The following is a 16,000-nucleotide window of genomic DNA, read 5'->3' as shown; positions in this document are numbered from 1 at the left end:
ACCTACTCCAGCACCCAGCAAGCCGGGTCTCTTATGTCAGTGATAACAGGCCTACAAGGTGGACAGCCAATGCCCCAGTATGCGCCTATCAGGGGCTCTTGCTCCCTTATTTCCCACAGGTGGGATTAATCCCCCTGATGGAGAAGCCAAGGCCCAAGGGCACTGTGGCTGTCCCACATCACTTACCTGTCAGTGAGCAGGGAGGCCTGAGGGGTGCTCAGAGTCAGCGTGAGCATGTAGAAGGCACCTGCTGTGTATCGATGCTGCCTGCGGTGGCGGTCCCTTCCCTCTCCAGGGTGAGCACATTTGTGCTCTCTCCTGCCTCATTCCTTCACTACCCCCACCACCTCCCCCAGCCCCGGAAGAGCTGGTGGGGGTGTTGCCCCCCTTACCTTTCAGGCAGGACAGCTTAAGCCCCATGGCGGTGCCTCTGTGGCCTGTGAAGAGAGAAGGGGCTTGTTTAGGATTGGCCATGTGCACCCCCCCCCCCAACGGATACACAACAGGAAGTAGTGGGGAGAGAAACTGCCAGTCACCAGTGAGGTCAGGGTGCGTGCTGACTACATCTGGGCTGAGTTTGCTCAAAGACGAGCGTGTGCTAGTGGAAAACATTTTCAGGTGCCTCAGAGCTCAATGTACTAGAGATGTGGAGTATGGGGCACAGTGGCGGCGACAGCGTGGTCGGGGGGCTGACGTTGGTTCTGAACCAAGGTCCCCCGGCCATTTCTTTTAGGGGTTGCTGACAGTAGCTGGCTTCAAGAGCAGGAGGACGTGAGGACCCTTAGGCCAGGCTGTGGGGCGGCCCTAAGCCCACCATGATGGGCTCACCTTCTGTTAGGGCACTGCTCCCCTTTTAAAATGCATGTTCTTTGGAGACCTAATGGATCAAGGGCACATAGGCCTCAGTCTGTGGGACTTAACATTGTCCCAAGCAGCATTCCCACAGTCTGCCAGCAGTGTGATGCATCCTTAGCATTCTGAGTGATGAATAAAACAGGCAGCAGCTGATGGTGCTCAGCACCAAGGTGCTCTTGACGATTCTCAGCAACAATCCCTGGGAGGTGCTACTACTGTCCCCACTCACAGATGTGCAAATCAAGGCTCAGAGAGCTGGGATTGCAACCCCAGGACCACCCCCCAGGGGCCTGGAAGGGCAGGCTAGTCCCTCCATTCACAGGGAGCTGCTCATGTGCCAGGCTAGGTGGGGAAAGGGGGTGGGGGGGTGGCCACGAGAGGAGCCCCTCAGATCTCCTCTGCTGGTGTGTGACCAAGGCCCGGCACTGTGCTCTGAAACCCATCATCTCGTCCTGCACAGAGGCCGACATTTACGGCTAGGAAATGCTGGGGTCCCCCAGCAGGCTGTGCTGGTGGACCCGCAGCTTTGCCCCCCCGCCCCGGGGAGCTTGTTAGCAATGCAGCATCTCAGGCACACCCAGATGCACAGAGCCAGAATCGGTATTTTAACAAGGCCCCCTGGGAGCCATGTGCCTGTTAAGGTCGGAGAAGCTCGCTCTGGGCCAGAGATTGTGGAGATTTAAGGAAGGAAGACAGAGAGGGGTGGGGTGAGGGTAGGGAGGTGCGGGAGAGGGGGGTGGGGACAGTGAGGGTGTGGAGAAGCAGCTGGAAGTCTGGGAGACATGCAGGCCCAGGAGGTGGTGGGACCAAGAGGGGCTGGTTTGGAGAAACCCAGGGTGAGGGCTTCAATTTTATCCAGGTTGGGTTTGCGGGACACGTAGGAAGGAGGTGGCCTGCAGACATCTGCTAGGAGATGGGCTGGGGGGATTGGGGAAGAGGCAGCAGAGCATGAGCGAGTGGGAGGGAGAGAGACAGACACGGTGGAATGTCTACTGACTTGACAGCAGGTGCTGGAGCTGTGTGCCCTCCTGGCCGGTCCAGAGCCTGGCTGAGCCAGGTGACCACAGGTGGGTTCCTCAACCAACCTAGACTTCACTTCCCTTGTCTTGAAAACAGGGATGATGCTCTTGGCATCTGAGCATCTTGGCACTGAGCAGCACGGAAGACTGCATTATCAGGAGGGCACACGGCTCAGGCTTGAGCAGTGTCAGATGCTATTATTTATGACAGCCACGGAGGGAAGACAGGTAGTGGCTTCCAGCTGGGGCCTTTCTCCAGGGCCGTGCTATCTAGCGTGGTCTTGGACCAGCAGCATGGGACCACCCGGAGCTTGTGAGAGATGCAGGCTCTCAGGCCCCGCCCCGCCTGCAGGCTCGGGGAGCTGCCTCTCAACCAGACCCAGGGGATGCTCATTACCGCTGCAGAGACTCAGCGAATTCGCCCGGGCACTTAAGAAGATACAGATGCCTGGGGCCCACCCCAGAGATTCTGGGGTAATTGGCTTGGAGTGTGGGCCTGGCACAGGATTTTTTTTTTTTAAAGCTCACCAGGGGAGACTGATGTGCAGGATGAGATGCCAAGGAGAGGGGATCCTTCTTCAGGGGGGAGAGGAAGGATCAGGCTGAAAGAAGAGAGAGACCAAGGCCAGGCATGTGGGAATAACGGGTGTCATCTCTTGAGCGTTTGCTGTGTGCTCAGCATTTGTCAGAGCCCCTGGACCCGTGGACCCCTGGACTGATGTCCCTGGTCCGTTAATGCTCACAACACCCCAGAGAGGTTGGGACCATCCTCATTTCAGAGGAGGAAACAGAGGCGTGGGGAGGTTAGTTAATTTGCCCAAGGTTGTAGGGATAGCAAGAGGTGGGGTCAAGATTCAAACTCAGCACTTTGAACCTAAGAGCCACAATATTTTCAGCTACAGGGCTCTGCAGGGCAGATGGGTGGGGATGTTAAGCAGGGAGTGGCATAGACCTTACCCTGTCTCTCCCAACCCTCCCCAGGCTGGGTCTCCAGCCCAGAGGTCTGCAGCCCTGACTTCGGGCTCGTGAACAAATATGCCCAGGACCCCCAACTGGCCACTGTGAGCAGCACACACAACATCGCGGTCTAGACAGACACACTGTGCGCAGTGCACCCCGACTTCACTGTGTGCTTCTGTGAGGTCTTTAAGTGGTGGCCACAGCGTACCCCATTGGTCTTATGGGCGCCCCATCCCAGGGTTTAGACAATGATTTATGTGGAAGTCCTCCCGCAGGAAATGATGTTAGGACTTTGCAATAAAATACTCCAGAAAAACTAGCTCCGTGCCATAGGCACCAGGGAACAACACGGTCGGGCCCAAGGCATCAAAGTGGAGAGGTGGGAGTTCATTACATATTTTTGTGTGTGTTTGAAAAATACTAAAATGTCAAAAGAAAGACAACTGTCTATGAGGTGACAGGATGGGGCCAATGTTTAGTTTTCTGAGCCTGATCATTGGACCGAGTCTGTAAGAGACAGTTCCTGCTCTTGGGACACACCCGGCCCAGGTGTCTGGGCTCAGAGGCCATCATGCCTGCAGCTGTAACTCTCGGATGGCCCAGCTAGAAAATCAACAAAGCCATGTGTACAACAGAGAGAGACCCTAAAGGAAATGTGGCTAAATGCTCATCTCTGGGGAAGGACATGGAGTGCTTTATGTTCTTGCAACTTTTCTGGAAGCTTCAAACTATTTCAAGAGAGGTCAACCAGGGAAAGAAAAGCAGAGAAAGAGCAGCAACAGGGGTCCCACAGTCTCTGTGCCCACCACTGCCTCCCCAGCTGTGGCCCAGAGAGCAGTTCTGTGCATCAGACACTATTTTCCTAGAAACTTCTCTGATGCAGTTGTAGCTACGTTCAGGGGACTGTGGCTCTGGTCTGGGGAAGGCTGTGTTATTTTATGCCAGGAGTACCACTTCCCCAAGAGTTGTCCTGAATTTTTTTTTTTTTTTTTTTTTTTTAATTTTTTTTTTTTTTAATTTATTTATGATAGTCACACAGAGAGAGAGAGAGAGGCAGAGACACAGGCAGAGGGAGAAGCAGGCTCCATGCACCGGGAGCCCGATGTGGGATTCGATCCCGGGTCTCCAGGATCACGCCCTGGGCCAAAGGCAGGCGCTAAACCGCTGCGCCACCCAGGGATCCCGAGTTGTCCTGAATTGATAGGTGTTGTCTCTAAAGCTCTCTTGTAACTTGAAAAACACTCATTTCAAAACATTCAGGAGGGAAGGAGAAGGAAGGAGAGAAGAAGGGAGGAAGGGAAGAGGCAGGGAGAATAAAGAACAGCCAGATCAAGGAAGCAAGAGGAGGAGGGGGAACGAGGACTGGCCCCAGTCTGGATTCCGGGGACACAGGGACAAGAAGCTGCACTGCGGTTATACAAAGGTCACGCCACGGAGTCATGTCAGTGTGTAGGGATTCTGTGTCAGCTTTCTACAATTCCCAAATGGAGAATTTTCACAAACCACCGTTTCTTGTCTAAGCACATGGGCCATAACCCTGGTCATCCTGCTTCTACCTCTGCACGGGGACAGAAACCAGGCAGCAGGTGGGGAGCGGACCAGAGGAACACGGAAGAACCAGGGTCTGAGAGCTGTGTGATCTCAGGCATGTCGTTTCCCTCTCTGAGTCTCAGGAGCTGAAGTTGGGCTCACTGGGCTCTGTGTCCTCATCTGTAAAAACGGGTGTCCTGCCACTAGCCTGGGGGATGGTCGCCACTGTCACCCAGCACTCCTGTGAAGGCCTGGCATTAGAAGACAACAGGGGGCAACCCGTGTTGGGGACCCTTGTTTGGAGGTATGGGCTGCTGTGTCAGGAGGGGGAGCTCCCAGGGGTGATCCACCTGCAGCCACGGATACGAGCCGTGTCCACTCCATCCCTTTGTGATGGAGCTGTTGGTGGGGGCCATCTAGGCAGAGACTAGCAAGGCTTTGGTGGGAGAGAGCCCAGGGGATGGGACGAGCTGTCTGCAAGGGAGAAGCACAAGCCTGATTCCACAACCATGTGAATGGGGGTCTGACCGTGGGGAGCGAAGCTGCTTCTACCATAAACTCCCTCACTGTCATCACTGTGGCAATGAATGCTGACAGATACCCAGTTAATGCTTTTAAGAGGTCAAATCCTGGGCCAGGATAATTATAAAAATTAATTCCCCTGGACCCTAACGATGCCTAAGAGATAAACATTACTACTACCCCATTTTACGGATGGAGCAGGGCATGGAGCTCTGAGGGGCCCAGGGGCTAGTAAGCTGCAGCCGAGGCTCAGGACCCGTCCTGGCGCTTAGCTTCAGCACCCCATCCTTCCATAGGCCACGTTTGTTACAAAGATACAGATTTTTGCAATCAGGAAAAAGAGCTTTAAGGGAGGGAAGAAAAGATCGAGTGGGAGGGGTCCCCCTTAGCTCAGCAAGATGGCACAAGTGCAGTCAGGCCCGGGAGAACTGCTAGTTTAGGTCTAAATGTTCTCTCTCTCACACTCTTGCAGGAGTGTGAAAAACCTCCCTTTCATATTGAATCGGGCTGTTTATGCTCCCTCTGAAATATCAGATTGTTAATTATTTGCACAACAGCTTGAAGTAGAACAGGTTCTTTCTTGCATCCAGGCATAAAAATCTCTCTACCACCAAATGGCCACAACAGGATCCTCTTCTGGCGATAGGGACCGGCAATGATACTCACTTCCTTCCTCCTGCAGGGGTCTGTCTCTCCTCTGAGCAATCAAGATAGAAGGGTATCAGCTGCTTTGCACACCACACAGTGTTCACTAAAACCATGAGCATCTCCAGGGGAAGGACACACTTGGCCAAGTTGTCTGTTACTGTTTTGATAGCCGCTTGGAAGATACTACCGGCCCACAGCCGTGAAAGCTTCCCAGCTCACCTTCTACATGTTTGCCATGCAGAGAAAAGTAAACCCATATACTTGTTCTCGGCACAAAATAAAAAGTAATTAAGATGTAGCACTCCCTATCCAACGTATAGAACCACTGACTGATTGGGGGGACCCTACTTCTTGAAGTCTGGCCTAGTGCAGGCTGATTTCCTTCAGTTACTTCTTTTGTGGATCAGAGGTTGGGCTCTAGAGTGTGAGGGAGAGTCTTTCTGGGGTGAATCATACAAATCTACAGCTAGAAGTGGCCGTAGATAAAAGGCTCCAGGTAAAATATGCAGTCCTAATTTCTGCATGGGACATACTCATATCCCAAATCCTTCATCATTAACCCACAATTTAAACATAACTGGGGGGACACCTGGGTGGCTTAGTGGTTGAGCATCTGCCTTTGGCTCAGGTCGTGATGCCGGGGTCCTGGGATCAAGTTTTACATTGGGGTCCCCGCAGGGAGCCTGCTTCTCCTTCTGCCTATGTCTCTGCCTCTCTCTGTATGTCTCCCATGAATAAATAAATAAAAGCTTAAAAAAAAAAATGTAACTGGGTGTCCCTTTTTTTTTTTAAGCTTTTATTTATTTATTCATAGAGACACAGAGAGAGAATGAGAGGCAGAGACACAGGCAGAGGGAGAAGCAGGCTCCATGCAGAGAGCCTGACCTGAGACTCGATCCAGGGTCTCCAGGATCACACCCCAGGCTGCAGGCGGCACTAAACCGCTGTGCCACCGGGGCTGCCCCCCCCTTTTTTTAAGATTTTATTTTTAAGCAATCTCTACACTCAACGTAGGGCTTGAACTCATGACCCTGAGATCAAGAGTCACATGCTCCACCACCTGAGCCAACCAGAGGCATCCTGCATTTTATTTGCTAAATCTGGCATCTCTCCACAGAGGTGGTCTTGGTTCTAACAGGGGTCTCCCAGATGAAGACATGGAGGCCCAGGGAGGGAAGGTGAGTGAAAGGCTGAGTCCAGCTGGAAGTCTGATCTTGGTCTCTGTAGAGCCACCTCCTAGATGGAATTGGAATGATCTTCTGGAGGTCGTGACTCACTCCTTAACAAAGACCTCACTTGAGGCCCAAGGAGAGGGCAGGGATGAAGAATCATAGCTAAGGAATGTGACAGTTTGCCTAGGGGCGAGGACCCAGCAGTGAGGATGGAACCAGGTGCCCCTCGCAGCCGGGGGCTGTAGGCAAGCTCTCTACACCTGTTCCCTTACTGCCAACACAGGGAAGAAGGTTCTAACAGGCTGGCCATGCTGGGCTCCCATTAGGCACAAGGTACATCTTGGTTTTCTTCCTTCTTTAGAAAAGGCACTTTCTTTTTGTAACAGGATTAGAATTCCTGCAACTCCAGCCAGAGGGTCTGTGCTGGGAACAGATGCTACAAGCGTTAACATGCCTCCCATCCTGGTACACAGACTGCAAACATGAGCATCTCCCTGGCCTTAGCCCACGGACCTGCAGGAGGCGGTGAGCTCCTCTCTCAGGGGAAGCGAGGACAGCTGCTAGGCCCACAGTGGCTCACAACAGGAAGTGAAAGAGGATGGGGGTGGGGAGGCCAAGGCACCCACTGAAATCCCCTCCTACTTTTCTGTCATGGAGAAGAGTCCTGGGCCACCTGGGGTCCAGCCTTGGCCTCCCTGTGATTGACCACATAACTCTAAGCAAAATACTTGCCCACGGCCAGCTCTGGGACTCTGTGTGATCAAGCTCAATGCTTATGGTTTGTGTTTCTTTTCATATGATCTATGTTAATAAAAATGTTTATTTAAAAATAAGGGGTATGCTATTAGAAGTCAAGTTAATGGTTAATTAACCACAGGGTTGATTTAAAAATATGCAATTAATTTTTTTTTTCTCAAGTAGGCTCTATGCCCAATGTGGGGCTCGAACTCATAACCCTGAGAGTGAGAGTTGTATGCTCTTCTGAGCCAGCCAGGTGCCCCCCCAAACATGCAGTTGTTTCTTACAGCAGCCTTGAGGATAGGAGATACAAACTACCAGCCCGCAGAAGTGAGTACCTGCCAGCTCATGCCCTGAAGGTTTCCAGTGCAAAGAGAAAAGTAAACTAGATGTGGCATTGCCTCTGGGAGACGTGGAACCACCACCTGCTCCCGAGGGACACTGCAGCAGGGAGGGGCAGGAGGAGATTCCTGGGGAAGTTCTGTTTCCAGTTCTGGGTGTACACTTCTGGTGTACACATATTACCATACATGTGTTATACCTTAATAATATTTTAATGGGGGGGTGCATGTTGCACTTGCTGGTCCCAGAGGCCTGGCCTGGCCCTGGCCACATTCAAAAGCAATTCTTGAAGTGTGGCAGCTAGGGGTTCAAGGCCTGGCCCTGCCACTTGCCACCCCATGACCTTTACAAGCCTCTGTGTCTTTGTCTGTAAAATGGGGATAACACGACTTGGTTGGAAGATGAAGAGGGACAAGGCAAGTGACAGGAACCGGCTCTTACTGCTGCAGGGTCTGGCACGCGGCAAGTGCGCCATACATATTAGATAGCACTGCTCCCTTTCCACGCCCACTGGGGGGATGTTCCGAGCTCCAGTCCTCAGGGGTGACCTCAACTCCAGCTCCGTGTCCACTGAGCTGCACCCCACAAGCAAGGGAAGGGCTTCCAGGGAGAGGAGATTAGGTGGTGAGGCTTTCAGCCTCCTTGGGGCTTGCAGAGGGATTAAGTCTTTCCATAAATACATCGCCTGCCTCCCTCCACCCCCCCATCCATCCATCCATTCATCCATCTGGAGGAATCAGTAGCCAGGGTGGGGACAAAGATCCCAAGGTGGGTGTGGCCTGGACAGGTAAAGGTGGGGGGACAGGTGAAGGCATTCCTGGGGGTTGGGCTGGAAATGCCAGGGCCTGCCAATCCAGCTCTGCTTCTGTGCCTCAGTTTCCCTATCTGTAGAATGGGGTGTTTGCGCCACAAATGCTGCACCCTCTCAGAAGTGCCTTCCATCTGCCCTTCCTCGGTGATCCCCTAGCTGGTCAGCCAGCAGAGCCAGACTCTCCAGGCGGTTCCGCGGCGGCCCAGCGCCCAGCGCCCAGCGCCCTGCCCCACCCCCTGCCCCACCCCCTGCCCCGGCCAGCCCAGCCCAGCGTCTCCCGGGCCGCGGCGCTCAGCGTGCGTTCACACTGGTCGCCCTTTGCGGTTGCAAACCTGCTTTGAAGCCCTGGGAGCCAACGGGGGCCCCTAAGTGAGGCGGCTCATAAATAATAGAGTTTGAAATACTCGATAGAGGGGAAATGGTTCCTCTGGAGGCCTCCCGCCCCCACCCCGGGCCGGGCTGGGCTCCAGCTGTCAGGAATGGCGGTCTGGCCCGTTCCCGGGAACTCGTGACAGCGCGGGGTGTCGGGCTGAGAGTGGGGGGCGGACGCCCCCGCCCCCGCCCCCGCCCCGGGGAGCTGCCGCACCGCAGAGCTCGGCTCAACTTTCCCCACACCCGTCTCCGCAGAGCGGTCTGCGCGGAGTTGGGGCCGCCCGGCCCGCGCCCCCCGGCGCCCGCGCCCCCGCGCCCCCGCGCCCCCCGCCTCCCTGGGCGCCCCCCGCCTCCCTGGGCGCCCCGGCTGGGCGGGCTGCGGCCGGCGGGGAGCGCGGGGTCCTCCGGCAGCGGCGGGGCGGGGCGGGGCGGGGCGCGGGGCACTCACCGCTTCCTGGGGGGCTCACTGCGGAGCCGCGCCCGGGGCGCACGGGGCCCGCCCGGGCGCTGGCGGGGGCGGCGGGGGCGGCGGGGGCGGCGGCGGCGGCCGGGCTCCGGGGACCGGGGCGACGAGCCTGCGAGAGTGAGCGGCGGGGGTCATGGCCCGGCCGGGCAGCGCGGACCCCGCTCCGCCCCGGCCGCCGCTCGGGCCGCCGCCGCGCGCACGCCTCCGGCCGCCCCCTCCCCGGCCCCTCGGGGCGGCGCTGCCCCTGGCCCCGCCCCGCCCGCGGGCGCCGGGTGGCTCGGGCCGGGGAGGGGGCGGAGCAGGCCCGCCCGCCGCCTCCCGGGGACCGTGCCAGGGGCGCGCCCGGCGCCCGCCTCGGTTCCCTCGCGCCCGGCCTGGGGAGGGGGGAGGGCGGGGCCCGGGGGAAGTTGGGGCCCCTCCCCGGGGCTGCGTGCCAGGCTGCCCGAGGCCGTGCACCCCAGCCCAGGTTGGGTGGGAAGGGGCGCGGGGCTCTCCCGGACCAGGTGGCCACAGAGGAGTGGGCCCCATCGCCAGGCTGCGGAGAGGGGAGCCCAGGGGTGCGAGGTTCCACCTTCTCGCCAGCCCTAGCGCCCTACCCCTGCTCCAGGGGCTGGGGTGGGGGCGGGACAAGTAAGCAACGCCCCTCCCCCCTCTTGGGAGAGCTGTGGGGCTTCAGAGGGCCCTCGGGATCAAAAGGCGGCCTCCCTGGTGTCGGGTTCGGCCCTTCCACCCTCCACTTCTCGAGGTAAACCCCGGGTGCAGCCAGAGGGGACATGAAGACTTGCCTCCTGGCCCGCTGCCCCGGCTTCCGCTGCCCCGGCTTCAGGTTTTTGCTGATGCCCAGCTGGGAGTAACTCCAGTTCCCCTCCGGTGGGTGTGGAGGCCTTTTAACCAAATGGGTTTCTTAGGAGGCTGCCTGATGAGAAGGTCTCTGCGGGCACCTTCCCAGCGAGCCGGGAGGAACAAAAGTACCCCCTACCGTGGGTTCTTTATGTCACTGTCAGAAGCCCCTCATGCCAGCTCCAGCTTTCAAGCCCAAGGTCTCCACACCCTGTGCTGTGTGTACTTTTGGAGGCTTGGAGGGGGAAACTGAGTCACAGCAGGGCAGTGGCACTCCCTTGGCAAAAGCAGGAAAGAATTCAGTGGCAGGAAATAGAGTCAGCATCCTAGCTGTGTTCTCCCTTTGAGTCATTCCTAAAAATGTTGCAATCTTTTGTATCAAGTTAGGAGTGACAGGTAGAAAGTGTATCATGTCCCCTGCCCTCCTCCACCCAAGAGAAGAACAGAGGGAGAAGGGGGAAGGGTTAGGGACAGCTGCCCCCCCCTCCCTCAGAAGGACAGAAGGAGGAAGGGTTAGGGACAGGGTGTTCCTTCCAAGGGTCCCCAGTCCCCACCCTCAGAAGGAAGGGGGCTGTCCAGGGTCTTGTGTCCTGGCTGTGAGCTGTGGGGCAGGGCTGCTCGGAACGGTCTCCTTTAATGGTGGTGACAGAGGTGCAGGGAAGCCTGCAAGGACGGTGGGCACAGCCACCAGGTCCTTGTTCTGGCATGGTGAAGAACCAAAGAGGCCTTTTCTGCAGGCAGAGAAGCCCTCAGCAGGCTGAACGAATGCTCGGTGCTGCTTGTGAGCTCAGCCTGTTTCTGGGTCTCAGTTTCCAACCAGGACAAATGGTAATTTATTATTTCTACAAATGCTTTTTGAGCACCTACTCTGTGCCCGGCCGCAGTGTACCTCAGTGAATGGACAACTGTTGCTGACAGTACCACCTATGCCCACAACCCCCATGTCACCACCTGCTCAGGACGGCCCTGCAAGGGGGTGACACTTATTCTGTCCATTTCCCTGCGGCCTGTGGCACAGGATGTCACAGGTCACCCAACTAGTGGGCTCTGTGGCCCCCAAGCCGAGGGAGGAGCCTCCAGCCTCAGGCGGGGTGGCTGCTAATGAGAGGCGGCCAGGAGGATGAGTTGTTCAACTGTATGGGTTGAGGTGAGGAATAGAAATAATCCAGTTTAAATTGCTTCCTCCCCCAGGAGTCCTCGGTCCCCTGAGAGCAGTTCCAGGGTCGGAATATCTGCATCTGCAGATCTGCACCTGAGGTCCGGGGCTGGGTCATTCTTTGTCGTGGGGTGCCGTCCTGGACACTGTGGGATATTGAGCAGCAGCATCCCTGGCCTTCACCCACTAGAGGCCACTAGCATCACCTCCCTTCTCCATGTTGTGATAACTAGACACTGCCACCTGTCCACTGGGGAGTGCCATCACCTGAATGTATTCCAGTGGTTCCCAGCCCTGGTGGTCTGGCATGCTGGTGTCACAGGGGGTGGGGGTGGATAGGTGGGGAGCTTAACAAGTAAATAAATAATGCATAAAGCAAGCACTCAGGCCCAGGCTCACGTCTGGGATCCGCACCCAATTGGTCCAGGTAAAGTCCAGGTATGGGTGTGTTGTAAAAACTCCCAGGTGGCATCGGGACACCTGGGTTGCTCAGTTAAGTGTCCAACTCTTGATTTTGGCTTAGATGGTGATCTCAGGGTTGTGAGATGGAGCCCAGCATCCAGCTCTGCCCTGGGGCTGGAGCCTGCTTGAGATTCTCTCCCTCCCCCTCTGTACCTCCCCTACCCCCACACATGCCCCCCCCCCCAATAAATTCTTTAAGAACTACCGGGTGACATTAATTGGCTGGTCCCATGGAGAACCTCAAATCTAGCCTCAGAGCCCATGTGGAAGACTAGAGAGTTGGGACAAATCAACCAAGTGAAGTATGTGAAATGGGTACAGATCGATTCGAACAAACCCATTCATTGTAAAAAGATATTTGTGAGTTAATAGTGGAAAATGGGCCATAGCCTGGGTATTAGATAATATTAAGAAATTATTACCGATTTGAATGGATGTGACTGGCATCATTGTGCTTTTAAAAGCCTTTATCTATTAGCAATACATATGCAAACGTTATTTATGACTGAATTAGTATGAAGACCAAGTTTGCTCTATTAGTGTCCAGGAAAATGAAAAGATGGAAGAGAGAGGGAGGAGAGAGACAAAATAATGATGGAAAGTATTGATAATTGTTGAAGTTATGTGGAGATTCATTATGCTATTCTACTTCTTTTTAAATAATTTGTTTAAAAAATTATTTGATAGAGAGAGAGTGCACAAGCAGGGGGGAGTGGCAGAGGGAGAGGGAGAAGCAGGCTCCAGGCTGAGCAGCGTGCCAGACTCAGGGCTCGACACGGGGCTTGACCCTAGAATCCTGGGATCATGACCTGAGCCGAAGGCAGACACTTCACCGACTGAGTCACCCAGGTGTCTGGATTCTCTCTACTTCTATGTATGTTTGCAATTTTCCAAAATTGGGGCACCTGGCTGGCTCAGTTGGTGGATTTTTGAATCATGAGTTGAAACCCCACTTTGGGTGGTGAGATTACTTAAATAAATCTTAAAAAAAAAAGAGAGAGATTTTTTCCAAAATAAAGAGAAACCTTTTGTTTTAAAAAGAGAGAGAAAGCCCATGTAGACACTTTTCCTGGCAGCCAGGTGAGGTGCCTACCTCCAGAAACTTGGTCTTGGTTTGGGGGTGGGGACAGGTAAAGGGAAGCTGGTAGTGGGGACCTTGTGGGTTCTGGGAGGAGAGGCAGGCTCAGAGGGCTCACCTTGCACCTCCACCTGGAAGCAGCCATGAACCCCCAGACCCTGGAGACTAAGCTAGTCCAGAGGCCTCATACCTGCTCTGATCAGAATCATCTGGCACTTTGGGAAAAGGCAGGTGCTGCCGCCCAGGGGGAGATTCGTCAGGTGTGAGCCTGGCTGGGCAGCTGTGAAGTCAGGCCCCTGAAACCTGTCCCCCAAAGCCCTTCCTTCTCAGCCCCAAGCCCCTTGGTCTGAGAGTAAGTAGAACAGCCAGAGCAATTCCTCCCCTCTCCTCCCCCTGGGGATTAATGCACGGACAGCTTTGCTGATTCAGCAAGAGTTCTCAACAGTGACTGCGTGCCCTCCACGTGCCAGGCACGGCTCCAGGCTCTAGTGAGTGACCCAGCCCGTCGAGAACTCTTGCCCTGTGGATGTTAGTCTGCTGTGAAGGGTGGGGCTGGGGAGCTAAAACTTGGGAAAAGGTGGACAAAAAGAGGCTCTTGGAGTAATAACCCCCTCCAGGGCTTCGGGAGGAAATGCTTCCTGTGGGATTCTGGGTTCAGGGTATGGCCCAGGGAGGGTAGAAAAGGGTCCACAGTTGTAGGACAACTTCCTTCTCCTGAAATACCTCCTCCCCCTCTGCCCTTGCCCCGAGAGCCCCCTCCCGACTTTCAGAGCTCTGCGCAGGAGTCCCTTTGCAGTTTGGAACTGCATCCTGTCCTGGGTTTGCTGTCACTAGCAGGTAAGCTCCCAGAGGGCAGGGACTAGGTCCGCTTTGCTGACCGTCATATCCCTGGCACAGGGCGGGCACTCCATACTTCAGAACAAATAGGGTTTGAATGAGTGGATGAAGAACCTCAAGTCCTCAGTAGAGAAGCAGATGATAGAGCCCATTCCCAAAGGGAGCCATTTGCCAAAATGCCAAACCAGCGCAGTGGGCTGGGGGCGCTGCAGGGGACTGGGTACATGGAGGTGGCTGGTTCTGTCTACGGGTCCCGGCTTGCTTGTGCCCCTCCTCAGTTGTCATAATGTGGCAGCAGGGATGAGGAAGGTGGTGCTGGTGACATCAGGGCTGCATCAGGAGATGGGGCTGGAGGCAGCGAAGAGGAGGGCAGGTGTGATTGCCGCCCTGGGCACTTTCTGGGCCAGGAAGGACTTTAGGGCAGACCCCAGGCTCAGCGAGGGGTGAAGGGTTGGAGACCATGCCAGCTCAGGACAAACTGTGACATGGCAGCAGGGTGGGAGGGTGGGGGTTCCTGCAGGCTGGCCTCCTAGCAGACCTCCCTCACGGGTCTGAGAAGCTTGGGCCTTCCCGGTCACTATGGCACAACCACCCTGCACCCTGGGGGCACCATCCAGTCACAGGTGGCTTTGGAGGGATCTGGCTCATCCAACATAGGCAAGTCCCCCTCAGGCGACAGCAGTTCCAGCCAGTGTCATGAACAGCCCAAGAACCACCTGATCAGGCCCAGGCATCCCACAGAATTGGGAGGAAATATAACATGGTTGTTGTTTTAAGCCACTTAGTTTTGGGACATTTTGTGACACAGCAACAGGGAGCTGAGACAAGTTTCTACTAAGTGATAGACGTGATCTGAGTTACTGCTTTCTGTAAGCTTGGCTTACGTTTGCTGCAGTTAGATTTGTGAAGTATTCCAAATGTCCAAAAAAGCATACAGCATGAGAAAATGTACACCTACAACCAGCTATATTTGCCTGAGTTTCTGTTGCTGTTGCTACAGCTATTCGAAGCTCTGTGTGTACCCCTCCCAATCTCATTCTCTCTCCTGTCTGCCTGCCTGTGCAGCTGACCTGCTGTCTGTACTGCCTCGTGGTACACCTGTGCATTCACAGGCAGTCTGTAGTCCTCTGGGTGGTCTGTCTCCGGAGGCATCTTGCCAGGCAGTGGGTACTGGCATTCTGCTTTACAGATTCAGAAACGGGCCTGGGAGAGGTGGACCAGGGATGCCTGACTGGAGAAGGCCCCCCCCACCCAGGATGGAGTGGGCCACAGGTGGCTCTTCCTGTCTGGAGGAGCTTTTGTGCATGCATGTGTGTACTGGCACAGTGCGGCAGGATGTTGGAAACGTGGGCCATGGGAAGCGACTGATGGGACACCTGTAATTGACTCAGTGGATGGGAGAGTGGACAAGAGCCACCCGGACAAGGCCACTGCTGGAGCTGGGTGACGGGCACAAGGGACTGGTTGTGGTCCCCACCCCCCTTTTAAATGACATTTTTTCCTCTTTATTCATTTTATGTATTAAACTACATGCGGATAAATACATTCTCCTTCGCACAGGACGCAGTAAGTGTTCTAGATATAAATACACACAGGCTGGAGATATTCGTGCCAATTCAAGCCTTACAACGATAATTTAGTTTTCTTCAAATGTCTCCACGTATATGTTTGAGAATTCTCTGCATAAAAGTTAAAAAAGAAACACAGGCCCTGGGGAGACAGGCCTTAGGAGACAGGGCCCTAGGAGGACAGCAGCCTAGGCAGCTGCCTGGTGGGTCACCCATGCTGGGCTGTCTGCTCCAGAGGGGCCCCTGAGAGCCCTTGCAGCTCTCAGGCTGTCAGAAGGGGCTGCGGAGGGCTTAACCCACGGTGGGGGAGGCTGAGATGCCCCCACCTCATGCCCTAGGCTGGGTCTGGCCCCTTCCCCCATGCTCCCCAAATGCCCAGGGCCCTCCAGCCTTGCTGACCAGGCTGCCTCAGCAGCTTTGTCCACTCAGGGGGGCCGATGGCCAAGGGGCAGCAGTGACTGAGTCTTATCCCTGTGCCCCCTTGGGCATGGGACCCTGGAGAGTCAGAGAAGGAGTCTCAGGCCTTCTAGGAGCAGCTATTGGGAACAGGCAGCAAAGCAGTGGGTCTGCAGCCCGCAAGCCCCTCCAGGCTGTGACGCTCAAGGTAGGTGAGTCACTCAGCCT

General features: G+C 55.5%; 1 protein-coding gene across 1 annotated transcript in view; it reads right to left on the bottom strand.

Annotated features, from left to right (window-relative positions):
* Nucleotides 1-14,960, bottom strand: part of C5H16orf74 (chromosome 5 C16orf74 homolog) — a 36,704-nt gene extending 21,744 nt beyond the window's left edge. Inside the window, exons 1-4 of the mRNA XM_049109728.1 lie at nucleotides 14,892-14,960; nucleotides 12,987-13,058; nucleotides 9,418-9,970; nucleotides 393-437 (exon numbers count right to left, since the gene is read on the bottom strand). Coding sequence (XP_048965685.1) covers nucleotides 393-437; nucleotides 9,418-9,970; nucleotides 12,987-13,058; nucleotides 14,892-14,960 — 739 coding nt within the window. The remainder of the gene's footprint in view (nucleotides 1-392; nucleotides 438-9,417; nucleotides 9,971-12,986; nucleotides 13,059-14,891) is intronic.
* Nucleotides 14,961-16,000: the final 1,040 nt, after the last annotated feature.

This window comes from Canis lupus, chromosome 5 (genome assembly GCF_003254725.2).
Source record: "Canis lupus dingo isolate Sandy chromosome 5, ASM325472v2, whole genome shotgun sequence".
Classification (NCBI taxonomy): Eukaryota; Metazoa; Chordata; class Mammalia; order Carnivora; family Canidae; genus Canis; species Canis lupus.
The sequence above is the reverse complement of the archived record's forward strand: the minus strand, read 5'-3'. Positions and strand labels throughout refer to the sequence as shown.